At 37.6% G+C, this 21,823-nt stretch overlaps 1 protein-coding gene across 1 annotated transcript in view; it reads left to right on the top strand.

Annotated features, from left to right (window-relative positions):
• SREBF2 (sterol regulatory element binding transcription factor 2) overlaps positions 1–21,823 on the top strand; it is a 40,294-nt gene extending 18,471 nt beyond the window's left edge. The window contains exons 5-19 of the mRNA XM_007435684.4: positions 1,232–1,456; positions 1,940–2,054; positions 2,293–2,474; positions 5,114–5,306; positions 6,004–6,185; positions 7,629–7,902; positions 8,588–8,757; positions 9,350–9,518; positions 9,810–9,930; positions 12,287–12,396; positions 14,234–14,366; positions 14,834–15,002; positions 16,946–17,131; positions 18,532–18,643; positions 20,951–21,823. Coding sequence (XP_007435746.1) covers positions 1,232–1,456; positions 1,940–2,054; positions 2,293–2,474; positions 5,114–5,306; positions 6,004–6,185; positions 7,629–7,902; positions 8,588–8,757; positions 9,350–9,518; positions 9,810–9,930; positions 12,287–12,396; positions 14,234–14,366; positions 14,834–15,002; positions 16,946–17,131; positions 18,532–18,643; positions 20,951–21,171 — 2,562 coding nt within the window. The 3' untranslated portion in view covers positions 21,172–21,823. The remainder of the gene's footprint in view (positions 1–1,231; positions 1,457–1,939; positions 2,055–2,292; positions 2,475–5,113; positions 5,307–6,003; positions 6,186–7,628; positions 7,903–8,587; positions 8,758–9,349; positions 9,519–9,809; positions 9,931–12,286; positions 12,397–14,233; positions 14,367–14,833; positions 15,003–16,945; positions 17,132–18,531; positions 18,644–20,950) is intronic.

Below are 21,823 nucleotides of genomic sequence, written 5' to 3'. Positions count from 1 at the left end.
ATGTTAGGGGCTGATTCTGAAATCTTATTCATACAGAATGTAAGCATTACTGCTGAACTGTAAACCATTCTTCTCTTTCCTAGTTGTTTTGTAAAGTGCTAAATTTTATTTCGGTCACAGATTTTTTTGAAATTAATTTTTATTAAATACTTTTTTACAGAATAAAAACAATACAAATTTTAAAAAGAGAAAGAAAGTAAAAATAAAGAAAAGTAAAAGAAAAGTGATAAATAAGAAATAAAGAAAAGAGAGAGAAAAGAAAGAGAGTAAAGAAGATATAAATCAGTGGCTTCTGGTCTTTTTTATAGCAGTTATAAATGCATGTATGTTTTATCCTCTCTGTCTAAGGTTACATTGTGGCTCCCTTCTTTCCATATTCTACCCTTCCTAATCATTAAACCTGTAAATCACAAGTTCATTTTTTTCCATTTTCAGCAAAAAGTCCATAAAGGGTTTCCAGTCACTAACAAATGCAGTTATTGTCTTTTCCCTAATCAAACAAGTCAAGTTTGCCATCTCTGCAAATTCTGTCATTTTCACCAACCATTCCTCCATTGTGGCATTTCAGAGTCTTTCCATCTTTGTGCATATAATAATCTCGCTGCAATTACCATGTACAAAAACAATCTTACATAAGTCTTTTCTAGTTGTCTGTCCATTAGTCCCAACAAGAAAAGTTCTGGTTTAAGTTGAACATTAATCTTTAAAATTCTTTTATCACTATATATATTTTAACCCAAAATTTTCTAGCTTTTTTAGAAGTCCACCAAAGATGAAAAAATGACCCTTCATGTTGTCCACATTTCCAACATAGATTTGAAGTACCTTTATACATTCTATATAGTTTTTCTGGTGTCATATACCAATGGTACATCATTTTATAAAAATTTTCTTTTAAATTGTAACATAATGTGAATTTCAGTCCTTTCAGCCACATATTTTCCCACTGTTCCATCTGTATGTTATAACCAAAGTTCTTAGCCCATTTTATCATGCACTCTTTAACTTGTTCTTCTTCCATTTCAAATTTCAGTAAAAGCTTATACATTTTAGTAATTACATGTTTATCATTTGCACATAATTCAGTTTCAAATTCTGACTTACGTTGTTCAATTCCAAACGTCCTTTTGTCTACTTTAAATCTTTCTCTTAACTGTACATATGAAAACCAGGTCACAGATCTTTAAGTGAAGCATTAATTACTATTTGATTTCTACTGTTGACTTTTTAGACTTTAGTTGGTGGTAATGGGGCCATCTTGACAACTATGCCCATGATGATGGGAGGGCAGGAGAAGATGCCCATTAAACAAGTGCCTAATAACACCAAGCAGCCAGAACCACCAAAGGAAGGAGAAAGGCGAACAACTCATAATATAATTGAGAAGCGATATCGATCATCCATAAATGACAAGATAATAGAACTGAAAGATCTAGTCATGGGAACAGATGCTAAAGTAAGAATAGCTTAGTTGAAAATGCAAAAATATTTGCCAAAGATACAAATCTATTTAATGTCATGTTTGCAATTGACATGCTATATAATGTTATTGTTGGTGACCCTTTCCATTGGGTTAAATCTCTAAATAATAATAATAATAATTTATCCTGCCTTTTTTACATATAACTCAAGGCAGTGAACATACCTAATACTTCTGCCTCCTATTTTCCCTACAGCAACAGCCCTTTGTAGATGGGTTGGGCTGGGAGAGAGTGACTGGCCCAAAGTCATCCAACCGGCTTTCATGCCTAAGGGAGGCCTAGAACTCAAGTCTTCTGGTTTCTAGGCCAGCACCTTAACTACTGTACCAAACCGGCTTTCTAACTATAAATCCCCCATCCTACATACATACACAAAATTAAGAAAACACTTACTGCTAAGTAAACATGCTGAGAGATCACAAGATAGCAGAATAAATAATCATGCATATTCTTTTCAGATGCACAAGTCTGGTGTATTAAGGAAGGCCATTGACTACATTAAATACCTACAGCAGGTTAACCATAAACTGCGACAGGAGAACATGATCCTTAAGTTGTCCAGCCAGAAAAACAGTTAAGTGTTTTAATTTAAGTATTACATTAAATTAAATTGTTTTATTTTAAGTGAAGCAGGTACTGTCAAGGTTGTTAATTAAATGATTTTGTGCCATCTTGTATTGATTGACAAGATGTATTATTGGGTACCCAGTTTTCAGTGGATAGATGAAGAATTGATAAGCAGGGAGATTTACAGTAATTATATGAGGTACTGTGAATGGAATTAGTTAATCTGTGCGATCTTTCTTTACAGAGTTGTTGAAGGGTTTTGACTTAAGCAGTCTAGTGGACAGTGATGTGGATCTGAAGATGGATGAATTCAATCAAAATGCTCTGTTGATGTCTCCCCCAGCTTCTGACTCAGGGTCACCAGCAGGCTTTTCTCCTTATTCAATTGATTCAGAACCTGGGAGTCCCTTACTGGATGATGCAAAGGTAGCTAATATTCCTAAGGCAATCTGCACTGGGAAGCATACACAAGGTCCCATTGGTGGTACATGCTTGCTGAATCAGACAGAGATCTGTCATCTGCTTCCCATTAAAATTAGATGATAAATTATTTTATTTGTTTGTTTATTTATTTTGACATGTAAAAGTGCTTTAACATAAAAGTGAAAAAATATAACAAAAAGAAAACCATATATCATTATAACAGTGAACAATTCTATATATGGTTATCTGATGCAAATATTATTCAAATACATATATATTTCTAATAGAGTTATAGGACTATCATGTTTTTTTTCTTTTAACCCAGTGTATTTTGTATAAATGAGTCCCATATTTCATTATACTTGTCCATACAAAGTCTAAATCTATAGGCAATCTGCTCATAAGTAGCAAGTGCAATCCGGTCTTCAATCCATTGAATAAATGGGCCCATACATTTATCTTTCAAATGCTGCAATATCAGACTTCTGGCCATAATAAGGGCATGGAGAAACCATTTACATTGCCTGGTTGTCAAGTTCCATGTACTAGATATACAGTGGTACCTCGGGTCACAAACTTAATTCGTTCCGCGACTCTGGTTGCGACCCAAATTGGTCGCGACCCGAATCAAATTTTCCCATAAGGTTCAATGTAAATACAGTTAATCCATTCTGACTCCTCTGAATTTGGTCGCCAACTGATTTTGGTCACGACCTGAATCAAATTTTCCCATAAAGTTCAATGTAATTACGGTTAATCCGTTCTGAACCATATGTATTTTTTTTTTAAACTACAAAAATATGAAACAAAATACAGTACAGTGCAGTACGAAGAGAGAGAACGCTAACCTTGCTTGAGGCGACTTCTGGCGTGGAGGACAGGAAGGCGGGTGGGGAGGCGGTTATTGCTTGGAGGGAGAGTACCCCTCCCTACAGGAAGCCACGACCACGTGTCATGGCAGGGAAAATGGCCACGGATCCTGTTCGTCACCCGATGCGGAGTTCGCAGACGGAAGCAAAATTTTGCGAACGGTGCTGTTCGTGACCCGAATTGGTCGTGAACAGAAGCATTCGTGACCCGAGGTACACTGTATAGTTTAAAAGAATATTATCCTCTGAAAATTTTAGCTTTTGTTGCGCAATCATATTTATATAGTCCACTACTTTCTCCCAAAACGTAATAAGGGTAGGACATTGTAAAATCATATGCTTTAAAGAGGCATTGTCCTTATTACATCTCCAACAAAATGCTGTTTTTGATAAATGATTCTAAAAAGGTGAGATTCAAAACTCAAATATTAATTTATTATTTTTTCTAAATTGCAGAACAGGTAACAGAACTAAAATCAAATACAGACCCACAAATGATTAAAGAATATCATAAAATTAAAGAATATCATAAAATGTTATATATCATTTAGCAAAAATACCAAAAGAAACCAAAGTCTGTATAGAGTTGTATCTTAAATAATTTATGACATGTTACATCAACTCTTCTAGATCACTGAATAAAGAGCAATGGCATTTTTTCACCAGCTAGATTCTCCAGACTTATCAGATTAAGCTCTTATTGTGAGAAATTCTGTACCAAAGTCCATTAAAAGTCCCATAATCTTTTGAGTAAATAGAAGAAGAGAGAATGGCATACTTATAGCACAGTACATCATGGTTCTGAGAGGAATATACAAAGTATTTTGCTTTATATCAAAGATCGCATAAAGTCCAATAAACCAGAACATTCAAAGGGCGTATAGCCTTCCACAATATCAGTGTATCATGCTAGTTTCCAAAATGTTGGAGATATGCCATCACTGCCTTTAACAGGATATTTGGGGCAGTTTTCAGTTAAAAAATAAACAGAGGGATCTGCACAATAAATGGTATATGGGTAATTTCAGACTGAAATTTCAAATTGAAATAGATTGGGATGGATAGATTGATGGAAGGAAGGAACTTGACAAAGATATAGTGTTTTCAGACTTTTTTTGTGAGTGTCAGGTAACAGACAGGCATGATTTGATAGATGCTTTGTACTTGAACATGTAAAAGTCCTTCACTGAAGTCCATCGCCAAAGGCTCCTAGGTTAGGAGTGAGCAATGGAGTGGCCAGGTTTGCTGATAATGTAAAATCGTAAGCACAGTCACAGTCATGTGATTTTCACTTCAGCGACCACTTTGCTTAACAACTGAGTTGCCAATCCCAATTGCGGTCGCTAAATGGGGACTACCTGTACTTGCATATATGATTTACTGTGCCTGTAACAGTAACATTAGTTCACAGACTACTCCATAATCTTCAGAAGCATATTTAGGCATATCAAAGATCAATCTCATAATATTTGAAATAAAAGGTGATTTTAGTAAATTGTAAATGTTTAAATTATTTAAAAGTCTTTTAAATTCACCACTTGAAGAAAAATATGAATATATCTACAGGCGTTCTTTTATTCATTTTTCCAATTCAGTGCCTTTTGGGGGGATTTTATAATGGGGGAATATTTTTATAAGACAATAATCAGAGAATAATAAATCTGCTATAAATAAATTATTGAAAACTCAGCCTTGTGCAATTTAAAACAACTATTTGTCTTAAGTGTTTCAGAACTAACTCTTCCATATTAATCTTCCACAATCATGTCCTAGGTTAAAGATGAACCTGATTCTCCACCTGTTCCTCTTGGAATGGTCGATCGTTCACGGATGCTGCTTTGTGCTCTTACATTTCTTTGTCTCTCCTTTAATCCCTTAACATCTTTTTTGGATGGCAAAGAAACACCTGACACTTATAGCACAGTACACCATGGTTCTGAGAGGAATATACAAGCAATAAAACCAGGTACATCTCCAGTAGTGCTCATTTGATGTCTTTCAATTCTTTAAGACAAGTACAGTAACTAAATGACAAGAGGGAAAGGGAATGGTACAACAATAGATTCTGATCAATTGGATAATGAGACATTCTGGAGTATTCTGCTTTACTGTTTTTATTGTGATAATCTATAAATTGGACTGGGTAGTGTTATCTGTATCATTCTTATTTCTCTATCCCAGTTAATGGGTACTGCAAAAGGATTATGAGCTTTTGAGATGTATGTTTCTAGGTTTCTTCAATGGAATGGAAGTTTTACCTGTGCACTCGTGAGGATTTTGTTGTTTCTGTGTGTTGTATGGCATTCAAGGTTTTTTTAAATCATGGGGTATATTTTACATTTGTTACGAGGGATGGATTGAAGCATGTTAAGTTCTTGTTTTGAAGAAAGTGTTGTAATTTATGTATACTGTGTATTTTTTCTGAACCTCACTATCTTATGTAAAAATAATATTTTCTTGCACATATATGCTGAGGGAGGAGTTCTGCATGGGAACAATACTGTTTCAGGGAAGAATAAATAGGGTGAGAAGAAAACAAGTCAGCTAAGCTTAATGTGATTCTTTATATAATTAAGGTTCTCCTAAGAATGATTATTTTAAGATGTGAACTGTTGCTTCTATTCTTGTCTGATTTATGTCTCTTGGCATGATCAATTTGTTAGAATCAGGTGGCTGGTTTGGCTGGATGATGCCTACCTTGATCTTGTGGCTTGTGAACGGTGTTATTATCTTGAGTGTATTCATAAAACTGTTAGTGCATGGAGAGCCAGTGACACGACTGCACTCCCGCTCTTCTGTGATCTTTTGGCGACATCGGAAACAGGCAGACCTGGACTTAGCTAAGGTGAGGCAGTTCTTTGCTTTGAGGGTAAATGTTATTGTGCTCATTGATTTGTACCGAATTCATCTAAATTTGGATATACAGTGGAACCTCGGGTTATGAACTTAATCCATTCCGTGACTCTGGTCGCAACCCGAATTGGTCGCAACCCGAAGGAAATTACTTTCTTTGGAGCCATGCTGACAAGCACACCAAAAACCTTCCAAAACACCACAAAACACACCACAAGCCTCACCGAACGTCTCCTTGCTACCGCGATCTTGCCCACAGGAAGCCGCGACCGCGTGGCAGCAGGGAAAATGGCCGCAGATCCGGTTCGTAACCTGAGGCAGAGTTCGCAAACCGAGGTAAATTTTTGCGGCCGGAGCTGGTCGTAACCCGAAAAGTTCATTAACAGAGGTGTTCGTAACCCGAGGTACCACTGTACTAAAGAGTGAATATTTTAAGATGTTGAACAAATCTCTTAAATTGCTGAACATTTAAGATTACATCTCATTATTCTACTATCAAAATATTTGAACTGTGGATTTTTAAAGTCCCTTGAAGATCTTTTTTGGATCATACTCTCAGCTTCAGTTCTATAGGTAATTTGCTATAGGGGGAATAAGGTTGAATTCTAGAACTGAAATTAATGATAAAGGTGAGCAGATTTCTACAGATTTGGCTAACTGTGTGCAAGCTAGAGGTAATCTGTCCAGTAAAAGGTATTTCATCATACTGTTTAACAGTTCAACCTTTGTTTACGTGTGATAATGTATTTGAAGAAAATAAAAATGTACTATGAAATTTACAGTCCATTTATAAAATATAAAATAGTTGTAAATGGGAAAAGGGTGAAAATATTAATATAATGTTGGGATCAAAACTTTTGTAAAGATAATTTTGAAATAATTAATTGATGCACCTAATAAGAGATCCTGTGTGATACTATTGAAATTAAAGGAAAGGGGAAGCAATTTTTTATTCTTTTTGAGCTGAACAATGTCTTCTGTGTTTAAATGCTGATTGTAATTAGAAAGAGTAAATTATTTCTTTCCCATTACTTTGGTTGAAAATTTGCTTAATTAGTCTGAGCAGTATATTCTGTACAACTGCTGGATTTCAAGATAATAGAGATCCAGATTTTCGGTGTTTCTGATATATCATGGTTCAAGTAAATTGATGTGGATGAGAAAGAGAATTAAAGTTTATGGGATATTGAGTATGATGGCAGTTTATCTGGTTTATCACTGGCTGAGAACACAAATGTTGGTTTACTGGACTCTCCAAAATCTGAATAAGAATGCAGTTGTCAAAAAGGATTAAGAAAGTTTAAGAATGTGTGAAGATGGGAAATGAAATTTATATCTTCCAAGATGACTAATAATATTCTGAAGATTGGGAAGTCATAGGATTCTCAAATGTCTCCTTTTCAACTTTAGCCTGTTTTTCTTCTTTTGTTTGCAGGGAGACTTTGCTGCTGCTGCATCAAATTTGCAGATCTGTCTTTCTGCCCTGGGCCGAGCATTGCCTACTTCACGTTTTGACTTGGTCTGTAGCCTTTCCTGGAACATTATTCGTTACAGTCTCCAAAAATTGGGACTAGTGCGTTGGCTGCTAAAGAGGACATCACAGCAGAGACAAGCAACTGAGACTCCTGTTGGTTTTGAAGATGAAGCCAAAACTAGTGCACGAGATGCAGCATTAGCATATCATAAACTTCATCAACTCCATATTACAGGTAGATGAAAAAAGAAATTAAGTACTTGGTGGTTTGAAAGGTAAAGCTTGAGTCCTGGTGACTGCCTAGAAATACAGGTCATGTAGTGTTCTTGGCAAAATAAAGAAAAGGTTTGCTTTTCAATAATTTTACATCTTAGAATCTATAGAGTGCTCCTCATTTTTGATAATGCAAGATTTTGCACAGCAGAGTATTGTGCAATTCTGCAATATATGAACATTACTGAGTTTCAGTACAGGTAGTCTTTGACTTACAATCACAATTGGGACCAGAATTTCTGTCACTAAGTGATGCGATCATTAAGTGAGTCGTGCCTGATTTTATGATCTTTTTTGCTGCGGTCATTAAATGAATCTGGCTTCCCACATTGACTTTGCTTGTCAGAAGCCCCCTGGGAAGGTCACAAATGGCGATCACGTGACCCTGGGATGCTGCAACTGTCATAAATACAAGCTGGTTGCCAAGTGCCTGAATTTTGATCACATGATTGCAAGGACGCTGCGATGGTTGTAAGTCACTTTTTTCAGCACCGTCATAAGTTTGAACGGTTGTTAAATGAATGGTCGTAAATCAAAGACTACCTGTAGCTAAGAGAACTTTTCTAGATTAAACATGTAGTGCATCACTTGTATAAGGTGATTTATCACAGGGTACATGTGATGTTACCTTTTAAATTCTGGTGCAGGTAAGCTTCCGTCCAGTTCAGCTTACTCAGGATTGCACATGGCACTGTGTGCTGTAAACCTGGCAGAATGTGCAGAAGAGAAGATTTCACCAAGTACACTGGCAGAGATTCATCTAACTGCTGCAGTTGGCCTGAAGACTCGCTGTGGTGGCAAGCTGGGCTTCCTGGCGGTGCGTGGATTTTTTTGAACCGCTTAGCAGTGCAGATAGTCCTTGCTTAATGATAGTAATTGGGACCAGAATTTCCATCACTAAGTGATGTGGTTGTAAAGCATGACATCACATGATTGGATTGCTTAGCAAAGGCAATCCTGGCAGTCCCCATTGCTGTGGTTAAGTAAGGACCTCATGTGACTGCGACGGGGAAGAGGCGGGAATCTAGAAGTGTTTGCTTACGCTGCTGAAACCACATCCCAGGCAAGTGTGCAGGCGCTATGGAGTACGGGCATGTGGATGGGTGCCATGTGTGGGCCCTATGGAGTACAGGCAGGCGGGTGCTGTGTGCAGGCATTATGGAGTATGGGCGGATGTCATGGGTGGGTGCAACAGAGTACGGGCGGGCGATTGCCACAGGCAGACAGAGTACAGGCATAACTGAGCGGTTGCTAAGTGAGGACTACCTGTATTAAATACCGTAGCATATTTAAATTGTAGTTCTGGATTTGCATCTAAAATAAATGGAAGTGACTTCTGTGTTTGGTATATCAACATTTCATCCATGGATTGCTAATTTTCAGTCACATATTGCATGTTTTCTTCTCAGAGTTATTTCTTAAGTCAAGCTCAGAGCTTGTGTAGTTCTGAGCATAGTGACATCCCTGACTCCTTACGCTGGTTGTGCCATCCTTTGGGACAAAAATTTTTTGTGGAACGGAGCTGGACAGTGAAAGCTGCTGCTAAGGACAGTCTGTACTCCACTCAGAGGAACCCAGGTGAGAGTCAGAGAAGACATTTTCTTTAAGCCTGTTACCTGTATAGTGGACAGTCCTTAGGTGTATGCATTCTCTTTCTCCTGCTGGCTTTGTACATGCTTTGGCTTAAAAGCTGTTAATGTTAAAAGAACTTGTGAAAGTAATCAAGAGGACAGTTTTCCATAAACTTGCATTCTTTCTGCAATATAGTTTTCTGTCTAAAAACAAAACAAAAAAAAGCTCATACCCCAGAAGTATTGTTGGACTTCTGAATAAAGTAGTAAACTGATAGTTTTGCCTTTGCATCTACAGCTGATCCCATTGCACAGGTACACCAGGCATTCTGTGAGAACCTACTGGAGAAAGCTGTTGAATCCATTGTGAAACCTCAGATTCCCAAAGGGGCTATAGGCCATGATGATGAAGCACCTTGGTGAGCTACATTTGGGTCCTTTTGGCAGTTTTCTTGGAAATACTGGAAGATTCTGACTGTCTGCTCTAATAATACCTATAGTCCAACATTGGAGGAAGAATGGCAATATAAATTTCAGCTGCTTAATTCTAAGCAATTTGATGACACACCTGCAGTGCATTCAGAAAGTATTCAGACCTCCTTCACTTTTTTCAATTTTGTTATGTTGCAGCCTGATACTACAATCATTCAAATTCATTTTTTTCCTCATTAATCTACACTCAGTACCCCATAATGACAAAGTGAAAACAGAATTTTAGAAATGTCTGTAAATTATTAAAAAGGAAAAACTGAAATATCACATTGGCATAAGTATTCAGACGCTTTGCAACAACACTTGAAATTTAGCTCAGGTGCCTCCCATTTCTCTTGATCATTGCTGAACTGTTTCTACACCTTGATTGGAGTCCACCTGTGGTAAATTAAATTGATTGGACATGATTTGGAAAGGCGCACTCCTCTCTATAGAAGGCATCACAGCTGACACTGTATACTGTATCAGAGCAAAAGCCATGAGGTCAAAGGTACTGCCTGCAGAGCTCAGAGACAGGATTATTGCAAGGCACAGATCTGGGGAAGGCTACAAAAAAATTTCTGCTGCACTGAAGGTTCCCAAGAGCCCAGTGGCCTCCATAATTCTCAAATGGAAGAAGTTTGGTATAACCAGGACTCTTCCAAGAGGTGGTCGCCCGGCCAAACTGAGCAACTGGGGGAGAAGAGCCTCAGTAAGAGAGGTGACCAAGAACCCGATGGTCACTCTGACTGAGCTCCAGAGATCCTGTGTGGAGATGGGACAAAGTTCCAGAAGGACAACCATCACTGCAGCCCTCCACTGATCTGAACTTTATGGCAGAGTGGCTAGATGGAAGCCTCTCCTCAGTGCAAAACACATGAAAGCCTGCTTGGAGTTTGCAAAAAAGCACCTGAAGGACTCTCAGACTGTGAGGAACAAGATTCTCTGGTCTGATGAAACCAAGATTGAACTGTTTGGCCTCAATTCTAAACATTATGTCTGGAGGCAACCAGGCACCACTCATCACCTGCCCAGTACCATCCCAATAGTGAAGCATGGTGATGGCAGCATCATGCTGTGGGGGTGTTTTTCAGCAGCAGGGACTGGGAGACTGGTCAGGGTTAAGGGAAAGCTGAATGGAGCAAAGTACAGAGATACCCTCAATGAAAACCTGTTCCACAGCACTCAGGACTGCAGACTGGGCCAAAGGTTCACCTTCCAATATGACAACGATCCTAAGCATACAGCCAAGACAACACAGGAATGGCTTAGGGACAACTCTGTGAATGTCCTGGAATGGCCCAGCCAGAGCCCTGACTTGAACCCTATTGAACATCTCTGGAAAGACCTGAAAATGACTGTCCACCGACGGTCCCCATCCAACTTGATTGAGCTTGAGAGGATTTGCAAAGAAGAATGGCAGAAAATCCCCCAATCCAGGTGTGCAAAGCTTGTCGCATCATACCGAAAAAAACTCAAGGCTGTAATTGCTGCCAAAGATGCTTCAATAAAGTACTGAGTAAAGGGTCTGAATAATTATGCCAACGTAATATTTCAGTTTTTTCTTTTTAATAAATTTACAGACATTTCTAAAATTCTGTTTTCGCTTTGTCATTATGGGGTACTGAGTGTAGATTAATGAGGAAAAAAATGAATTTGAACGATTGTAGTATCAGGCTGCAACATATCAAAATTGAAAAAAGTGAAGGGGGTCTGAATACTTTCCGAATGCACCGTATATGAGTACTGCTTCTTTCATGATACATCACTTAGATTGTATCCATCCACAATACTAATTGAATATATGGCAGAGCAGAGTTTCTCTAAACAGTTTGTCTAGATTGCAAATAACAAATTAGCATAAGAAGTTCCTAAAGTATAAGATCTTGTATCATGGTCAGCAGTAATAATTTTGATGTCATTTGCTATCATTCCCATCCATTGGCCATATTATTTGGTACTGAAGCCCAACATTATTTAGTTTTACCATCTTGGCTTATATCTATCACTGAAATGTTCATGGGTAGCAAGTACTCACATCTGACAAGATTCATCATTTGGTTGTCTTTGTGTGGAGAAAGTCACACAAAAAATTTAGCACAGCGCTGCAAGAGTGAGATTACCATAGTAAACATTGTTTACCCATCAGGATGTGAATGTGATAGCTATTCTCTGCACAGAGGATGAATTGGGTCATCCTTAAAAAGTGTGTTAAAATAAAACATTAGTTTGTTATGATTCATTGTAAAAATATGATACGTTGTCCTAACTGCTAACACTCTGACTTAATACTGTTGCTTGCAGTGAATTCTCTAATGCTTTGGAATACTTGAAGTTACTAAGTTCTTTTGTGGATTCGTTGGGAAGTGGGATACCACCTTTTTCTGGAAATTCTGTGCTGAGGTCTGCCCTAGGTATGTGTGAAAGATATAAGACTTGTTCAGTGGTTTTCATGCTTAACTTCTCTCTCTTTTTTCTGTTCTTTCTCATCCTGAATGTATCTGCATGTGTTCAGTGCTGAATTGGTGTTGCTTCATGTGTTAAATCTTTTATATTCAATTTTGCTTTTTTATCCGCTCTTCAAAGTTTATCAGAGTGACTTACATATCACTAATAATATATTGCCTCCCTGCAATCTAATTAACAACTAAACACAACACAGAAGAAAAAAGAAGGCAGGCAGGCAAGCAAACTCAGCACTAATTTACAACATGACAATAATTTCATAATATTTTAATTGGATTTAAAAACAAAGCATGAGTTTCAGCTGATGGAGTGACCTACACCTTCTCCATTATTTCAGCCATGCTGCTTGGTGACAATTGATAGAATAGTTTGATGGAAATGATAGATCTGCAGAGCCACTGGTGCCTCTGCTGTTATCTCTATTTGCATTATATAATCTCTCTCCATATACATATAGCTAAAAATAATTCAGCTATATATTAATAATTTCAGTACATTTGATTAAATGTATTTGATCAATTGTAAATGTAATTGATCAATTATGTATTTGGTCAATATATTTTTTCTGGAATATGAATTACCACTATTCATGCTAGTCACATTTCAGTTGCTCCCCTAGGGAAATGTTTAGTGATTCAGTAAGTCATACACTTTTCCTCTAGGAAAGCATAATAATACTGTCTTCTCAGCTATGATCTGGAATGCTGTTCAAGTCTTGAATGGGGCAGTTCAAAAGTTTTGCTTTCAGAGCTTTTGCATCCTTTGTTTTGTGGTCCTGGTATCATCTGACTGATTAAATGGCTCAGTATCTTTAACTGAATGTTGAATGTTGTTTTTTAGAATAGAAAAATCAGCTTTCAGATAGAATTATTACTACTGCTACTACTACATTTTTATCGCACCTTTTTTATATATAATGCAAGGCAACGAACATACCTGATTCTCCCGCTTCCTATTTTCCCCACAACAACAACCCTGTGAAGTGGGTTGGGCTGAGAGAATGACTAGCCCAAAATCACCCAGCCGGCTTTTGTCCCTAAGGGAAGACTAGAACTCAGTCTCCTAGTTTCTAAGCCAGCACCTTAACCACAAAAGAATGGTGGAATGATGTGAACATGTTTCTGTTTTCTTATTTCAATTTGTCTTTTTTGTATAACTCTCCTTCTTGTGGCAAGTTTTGAACTGCATGAAGGACTGAAATTTTTGCCCCTGGGGCACCAGTATGTCTGCAAACACATCTGATGCTGTCTGCTGGGCACCATACTTTTAACTGAATGTTTACATTTAAAAAATAACATATAAATGGGAAGCTAATGTATAGGAAGGCAAAGTGTCTCTAGCATGACCTTCATTTCAAAGATTACCTCTTGGTCCCTCATAATTCCCTACAAGTTTTCTTAGAAAATAAGAAGATTGGTTGCTGCTTGTGCTTTGTTTGGAAATGTGCTCACCTGCCTAGAAAAAGAAAGTAGACAGGAGTAATAGGTAGTTTCTATGAGAGGCACCAATGACAAGTAGCTTTACCAGTTATCAATGAATGGACAAACCCTTTAGTAGCTATTTTGCTTCAACATCCACAGTATGATCTCAAAATTATAAATATGTCCACAAGATCGAAAAGGGAATATAGAGCAACAGAGAATGAAGGAAGAGTTAAGTCTACATTCTTCCCATCATTACCTCTTTGCTCTATTTTTTTGTTTCCTGAACTGAATTCACTTTCTTAAAAGGCTGAGATTGGTATTTATGAGAGAGATATATGAAGGATTTTTCATTTTTTTGTAGGTCCTGATGTAGTCTGCAGGTGGTGGTCATCAGCAATCACAATGATAATCAGCTGGCTCAAGGGTGATGATACAGCTGTGAAATCTCAGTTTATCAACGTGGAACGAATTCCTAAATGCTTGGAGATGACAGAGTGGGTGAACTTTTACGCAAGTTGTACAACTGTGCCTTTCTGTATCTGAGGTCTAAAAGGGGCATAACAAAATAGAAAGCTTCCTAATCTTTAACTTGCATCTCTCATGAACATATGACAAATTTGTGCTGGGTGCCATGAAACTAAATTATAATTTGTTTCTTCAAATAGTTTCTAAATTAACCTGAAGCTTTTCAGAATTGGATATCCCAAATGTGCTTAGGAGTAATGGATGTAAAATATCAGTCCTTTCTAGAAATCTACTATACTTGTTTCTAGCATCACCATCTAGTGGTATAGGGCTCATGTTAGCACTTTTTAGGGAATATATATACCACAGCAGTTTATATAGCCAAGTATCTGGGGATATATTCTTTTTCTTAAAAGGCTTGATGTACTGTTCCCAATACTTTAAAGGTATTAATCATGTTCCTTGCCATTCTCTTCTCCTCTCTACATGCCTCTAGGAATGCCCTTGTGCGAGCTATCTTCCATGTATGCAAAGCCATGAATGTCATGTTGTCTAGCAAGACAGATGGGCAGCATAGTTCATTTAGTCATTGTGAGAGAGCTAGCACTCATCTCTGGAATAGTCTCAACATGACCAGTGGGGTCTCAAGCACAGGTCTCAACAATGTAAGTCACACATGCTTACTTGAACCAAGACAACTGTTAAGCCATTTTCTTAATCTACCTGGGATCTGTTAAATGTCTGTTGGGGATTGAAAGTCTAGTATGTTTCTTACTCACCAGTGAAACAGAGAAGAGTCTTCTTTCTTCTCTTGCCTTCCTCCAGTGCAGCAAATACAGCTGCATTTTTCCTGATTCCAAAGGGAAAAGTAGGTGAAGGACAAGTGCTTGCTTGATCCATTCCTTTTTCTCTTGAATTATACCTCCTAAATGAATTATTTCCACAGAAGGCTAAGAACATTAATCTCCAATAGTTAAAAACAGTGCTCAATTTTTGCATCATGAAATTGGCTCTTTCTTCCTATCTTTGTTTTTAATGCTAAGTGCAGTTTGGATTTTGTAAGCGTGGAGGTTTCTTAAGTTCAGATTGTTTATATCTACTGGGTGGCAACTGTAGTGCATTGTAGTTGCATTGCATGTTCTGGCAATACTCATGCAATGTTTCTGCAGTGCAGTTCAGAGGCATGCCTTATCTCTGCACTACAGGTCAAGTCTCTTGAGCCTTGGTTTTCAAAGTTTTAGTTGGTATAGGAGGGAATTCTTAGGAACTTTGTTTAAAGATGTAAGTGGATTATGAGGCCATTTAATTTAGTCCTCCATCCAAAAGTAGGAAGGAGTATTTAATTCACCAGCCTCTTGCAGATTAATCTCTGAAATCTGGATCACTGTGCCCCACAAAAAGAGATCAAGTGCAAGAATATATGCAGGGCCAATATTGTAGATTGAAATGGCTCAAGAAAGCAAGCCAAAGAATACATGGCAATAAAAAGGCAAACACATTATAACTGCTGTACTGTAGTTACTGTTTTGCTTACGGCTTATGTTTTGAAAGAATAAAGTAAATTAATCAAATTGTATGCTTCTGTGATTATAAAGCATTCTTTTGCCATCAGAGGACATAATACATTTTAGTTCTGTGAACACTGATGTTTTATGCCATTTTTGTTCTGATCCAAGATCATATTGCTTTCTGTTTCTGGAGAATTGTTGGGTCAAATGCACATTTCTTTAGGATAAGTTCTCAATATATGCATAGATAGATCAAGTTTTTAGCTGTCTCTTGTCAATGCAATTCCTGATGAATACAGTGAGGTCTCACTATTGCTTTATTTAAATTTCTAATTCACTCTTAAAGTAGAAATTCACAAAGTACTAATTAAACAGCAAACAAAAATTAGTTAACAAATATTTATTAATGCTGTGAGTATTTATTAAGAGAAGTTTAATATTATTTGACAGTAATGTCTTTGAGATAACTACTCAGATCTAGGCTGACTTGAGGGTTTGTTTGTTTTTTTTAACACAATTGAAGATACTGGTTTTCTACCTTTAAATCTGAGCTTAAATCTTTGTTGATTTTGAGGAATGGCATGTTCCTTTGATTGGGGACTTGTGGCTTCAGGACTGGTTCTGATGAAAAGCCTCTCTGATTGTTGCATATTGCTTAATTTTACTTGATTTAAATAGTTATATATTGTTAGTAGGTTTTTTGGGGCCAACTTTATCTGTTACTTTTCTTGTAAAGGGGTTATCTGTTTAACTCCCTTAGAGTTGCCTAGGTTTTTAATGTGGCTGCTTGTTTTTTTAATATATATTCGAATTTAACTGATGCTTCTTTATTTCTGTGCATTGTTTAGTTTTTATAATAAATATATTTATACAATATAATAACATATAGTATACAGTAATAACAATGGCTATTATTAAAAACTATTGTGCATTCTGGTAACTTGGACATGGCTTTTGGGATTCCTAGGCATATGTGGTTGTCCAAAACTTTGAATGTGACCACCAAAGATTTTTAAGCAGAATTGCTGCCCTCCATCAGCCCTTACTGATGTTTGAATATTTTGGTATTCTTGTCACTGAATGAGGATCTGTCTCTTCAGATGATCCAGCTACTGGCTTGTGATCTACTGTTGTCCCTCCGTACCACTCTGTGGCAGAAACAGACAAACTCTAACCTAGCTCTGGGAGACACCCACCATGCTTCTGCTTCTGAGCTGACCGGATTCCAGCGTGATCTTGGCAGCCTGCGAAAACTAGCAAATAGCTTCAGGCTCGCTTATCGAAAGGTAAGAATCTATAAGATTAGAAACCCTTTATGGACTTTTTGCTGAAATTGGATAAAAATAAATTGGTGATTTCTGGATTTACCAGTTGAAAAGGGCTGTATATGGGGAGAAGGGAACTATGATTTGCAGTCTTGAGAGGGGGAAATGGCATTATGTATGCCTGTAACTGCTGTATGCCTGTAACTGCTGTAAAGAAGATTGGAAGTTGCTTCTTTAAGGTTTCTTTTCTTTTTCTTTCTTTCTTACTTTCTATTGTTTTCAACACTTTTTCTTATTTTTTTTTATATTTCTTTGTATTTATCTTTTAACTTTATAAAAAAATTCTTTAATGAAAATTATATATATAAAAAAGAAAGGTAAGAGTCTGTGGATGGTATTGAGAGAACTTCAGAGTGAGAAAATGTTGGTTTTCTGCATATTTGTTTTCCCCTTAGTGCCTGCCTGGTATTGTAGGCTGGAAGAACAAATTGCTCTGACTAGAATCTGTTTCTCATAAACATTTAGCAGTGGCTTTGTGGTGGTGATTATTACGGGTTTTTTTCTGGATATACTTCTACTATTGTAAGCTTTGCTCATGATACTTGGGTGTGCTTTTCTCTTGTGCATGGGATGATGATGATGATGATGATGATGATGATGATGATGATGATGATGATGATGCTTTCTGAAAGTTCAAATATTTTACATTATTTTACATCCTTAAAACAATTCTGTAAGTGTGTGTGTGTGTGTGTTTTGTTCCCAACACCATAGGGCCTGTTTTTGTGATATAGTTGTAATATGAACTGAGAATTTCCTAGCTTTCTACTCTTTTTACATTGGTTTGTCGGGGAAACAATAACATCAAAAAAAGAAGCAGAAAGTGGCTAAGAGTATAAGGTGGCCATTAAAATACACTAAGAAAGGAGGACAGTGGTTTAAAAAGCTTGCTGTAGGGATCACCATTTATTTTGCCTCCCCCACTTCCCACTCAGATCCTTCTGCTTTCTCAGCATGAACTCCGTAGAGGCCAGCTAAGTCAGCCTTGCACCTGCATCATGCCCTCTGCCATGGGAGAGTTGGACTACAGTATGTGGGCTGCAAAAGTTTAATGACCACTAGATGTCAGCAAAGATATACAGAACATTCAGACTCTTTGCTACCATTTAGTATTTGTCCAGATTTTTGCAGCTCAGCTATGGTAGTTGTGTGGGAGGGAAAACAGAAGCAGAACAGACCAAAAAGAGAACGTAGGTGAATCTGCCAGAGGGTGGAGGTGGATAAAGGACAAACTTTAAAATCTGCAAAATGTCCACCATAATTTTGGACATCTGGCCAACCTATAAGAACAGCAGTGATTGTTTCAAGTCTGTCTGTTAAAGACATCTCCACAGCATCTCAAGCTTTTTCTACTTTTCTAGGTTTTTCTGCATGAGGCCACTGTGCGCTTGATGGCAGGAGCCAGCCCTACACGTACTCATCAGCTGCTTGAGCATAGTCTCAGACGTCGGACCCCCCAGAGCACCAAGCAAGGTCAGTGGGTTCTAGTGCTGTTCTCTTCCTTGTCTCCTGAACAGTGGGGGATATGGTGGGGCAAGCTGCTCATAGGATTTAGAGAGGTGGGAGCTGATAATGGGAAACGTCTCTTCCTTCATGGATTTTAAGAATTCACATATTTAAACAAAACGTATTAGAACAACAACAATAACAACAAAGATTGTTGACGGTTCTGTGGGTTATGCCCAATTGTAAAAGTGCTTTATTAACAGGACAAGACTGCTACATTTGGGATGTTGGCTGATCTCAGCTTGGGATGTCCTAGTTTCTGGTTTACTTATGAGTTCTCTGAGAGTTGTAGGTAAGGGGCACCTAATGCTTCAAGTTATGCACTCTGAGTGCATAACAACCATTTCTGGTAGTTCACGCTCAGAATAAAAGATAGATAAACTGACAGCTTTGTTTTGGCACATGCTGTTTTGTTCTGTGCCCAGACAAAGCTCTGCTCTCAAGCACACCATTACACTACATATCCAGCCTTAGCCAAGAAGAGCTCCTGTACTGGTTGCACGCTGTGGTATTTTTGGCTGGGTGAGGTGGTGTAGTGGGTTGCTTGAGAATAGAAGAGTGAAGCAAGTCATACATTGATCACATGGTTCATGGAGCAGCTATTCAGGATTTAGGTCTCTTATTGGCAAGAGACAAAAAGAGTAGTGCAAGGAAGATCGATGGTTTGTTGAGATTTTTATATATAATAGGTCTTGATTAGTGCGGTTAATGAATTCTATGCAATGGTCACATTATTCAAATTTGCACTATCTGAAGTGATACTTTTATGTAAAATAGGGTAATTGGTTCCAGCTCAACAGAAATAGGCAATTAAAATGTTTAAACATAATTTTTTAGGTGTTTATTAATGAAATACTTATAACAGTAGAGGAGGATAAACCCATATCCAAAGCGTACCTGCTGTCTCCTGCTGTAGTTCTTCAAAAGGAGCCTCTTCTTTTTTGCGCTTTCCTCACACTGAATCTTCTTTTTCTCCATTTTGCACAAACAACAATTAGCATCTAAAACCCCAGCAGCAACTGCACATGCACTAGCCTTGACTGCGCACACACTAACCTCACACTAACTGAATTTTGGGTCACATTAAACGTGACCTGGTATCAATTTATAGATTGCACTAAATCTAATTTTGCACTATTTGAACTCACACTAATTGCAACCTACCTGTATGCATTCTGTGCATGTTCTTGTGCTTTGCTGTTAGGTAACTTCAGGGTGTGTGGCATTTAAATCTGGTATTACTGACAGATAAAACTTGGGATTCTCAGGTTTTGCTGTTGCAGTGTTGGGAAACGCTTTTTATGTAGTTAAACAGGACCAACCTTTTTTTTTTTTTTTTTTGCAGCCAGTGCTGCTAACTCTGTGCAATCTTGGGGAAATGTTTAAAAAAACCTTATAGCACTAGAAATGCAATCATGTCTAATGCCTGCCAGGCCCAGGTGGACATTTCAAGTTGGAAGAAGCTTACTTTGATTGTTATGAGCCACCCAGTCGTTGAGAGTCAGGTGGCATACAAGTCTTAGTAATAATACTAATACTAATACTACTACTAATAATAATCCCAAGGACCTGGAAGAGACAGATGTTGTTTAATAATATCTGTGACAATACCTTTAATATTATTAAACAATAACATCTGCCTATCCCAGGTCTTTGGGAAGGACTCAATAGGTGGATAAAAAGGCCAGATTCAGGCTAAACATCTGGCTGACTATGCAACCAACAATAATAATATAATTGAAGAATGTTGATGGGAGTTTAGCTTTTTGTCCAATGTTTTGGGATCAGCAGTTTAGAGTAGGAATAGAGAGCGATCTGTTTTTACAATTGCTTGGGATCTCTTTTTATGTTTTTGATTTTTCAAATATTATCCTTTTTACCAATCTTGACAGAAAAGCAGGGGGCTTATGCCAAATACTATTGTTTTCAGTGACTGCAATACTCAGCTCATATTGAGTTTTGTTTCAACAAATTATGGAACACTTGACTGTTCTGAGTTTTGTTAAGTCAGAATTCATCCAAATTGGAATGTTCTAACAGAAGATTTCAGGTGGAGATTTTTTGTTCCAAGCTTGAAAAAAAACATTTTTCTGTTTCGTGCATACATATAGTTGTCTTTCCATTCAGTTATATAATACTGCATTAGGAAATCGTCGTCTACTCACCACAGTGTGTATTATTTCAGTAACCTCTACAATGCATTTATTGCCTATAGATGTTTATTATATATTCATTAGTAAGATTTTTATTGTTAGGCTTTCTTTTCATATTTAGGTGAGTTGGATGTTCTTCCTGGACAAAGAGAACGAGCTACAGCAATTCTGTTAGCCTGCCGCTACCTCCCCCTGTCCTTTCTGTCATCTCCAGGCCAGCGTGCTGTCCTGCTGGCAGAAGCGGCTCACACGCTGGAGAAGGTTGGCGACATGCGTTCCTGCAATGACTGTCAGCAGATGATTGTGAAACTAAGTGGTGGCACAGCGATTGCTGCTTCCTAACCCTAGAGGAGTAGTCTCACCAGACATTGAATTGAATTCTTGTCCCATTCTCTTCTCTTTTTCTTAAAAACTCTTCCAGATTAAAGCTGTGGAAGTTTCATTATACTAATAAGGGACAGTGACTTGGTGTATAGCAAGTGGCAAATTATTTGCTTCCAGGCAAACAGAATGTTCTTGCTGGTGCTAGAAAGTGACTTTTTTTTCCTGGCAGAGACTGATATCTTGGACTGGGGTAACTTGGATATCTTTGAAAGAGGGATTTGCTTTTCTCTCTCATTCTCTCTTTTTACAAAACAGTCTATACTGAAAACATCTTTGGGGCAAGGAGCTAGTAAAAAGCAAGAAAAAAAATGTTCTGAACTCTCATTTGCTGGCATCTGTAATGGCTCTTGAGCTGTAGGCCCAGTGCTCAGATAGACTCAAAGAAGATAGAATTGTGTTTAACCTCTTTTGTTCTCAGTATAGCTTTGTCCTATTTGAGTGGTACATTCCTATAAAATGGAAGCTTTCGGAGGTCAGGCCAATTCTCTAGAGAAGTGCATTATGATTTTTATGCTATTTGGGTTACGGTTATTTATGGCTTATGACTTTGCAACTGTAAAAGACTACAGTTAAGTCTCCCATTTTTTTTTTTTTTTGGTTCCGTACCTTT

Source organism: Python bivittatus, unplaced genomic scaffold (genome assembly GCF_059951505.1).
Source record: "Python bivittatus isolate LINGU-HERP-01145 unplaced genomic scaffold, Pbiv_v1 ctg000330_np1212, whole genome shotgun sequence".
In the NCBI taxonomy this organism is placed as follows: Eukaryota; Metazoa; Chordata; class Lepidosauria; order Squamata; family Pythonidae; genus Python; species Python bivittatus.
The sequence above is the reverse complement of the archived record's forward strand: the minus strand, read 5'-3'. Positions and strand labels throughout refer to the sequence as shown.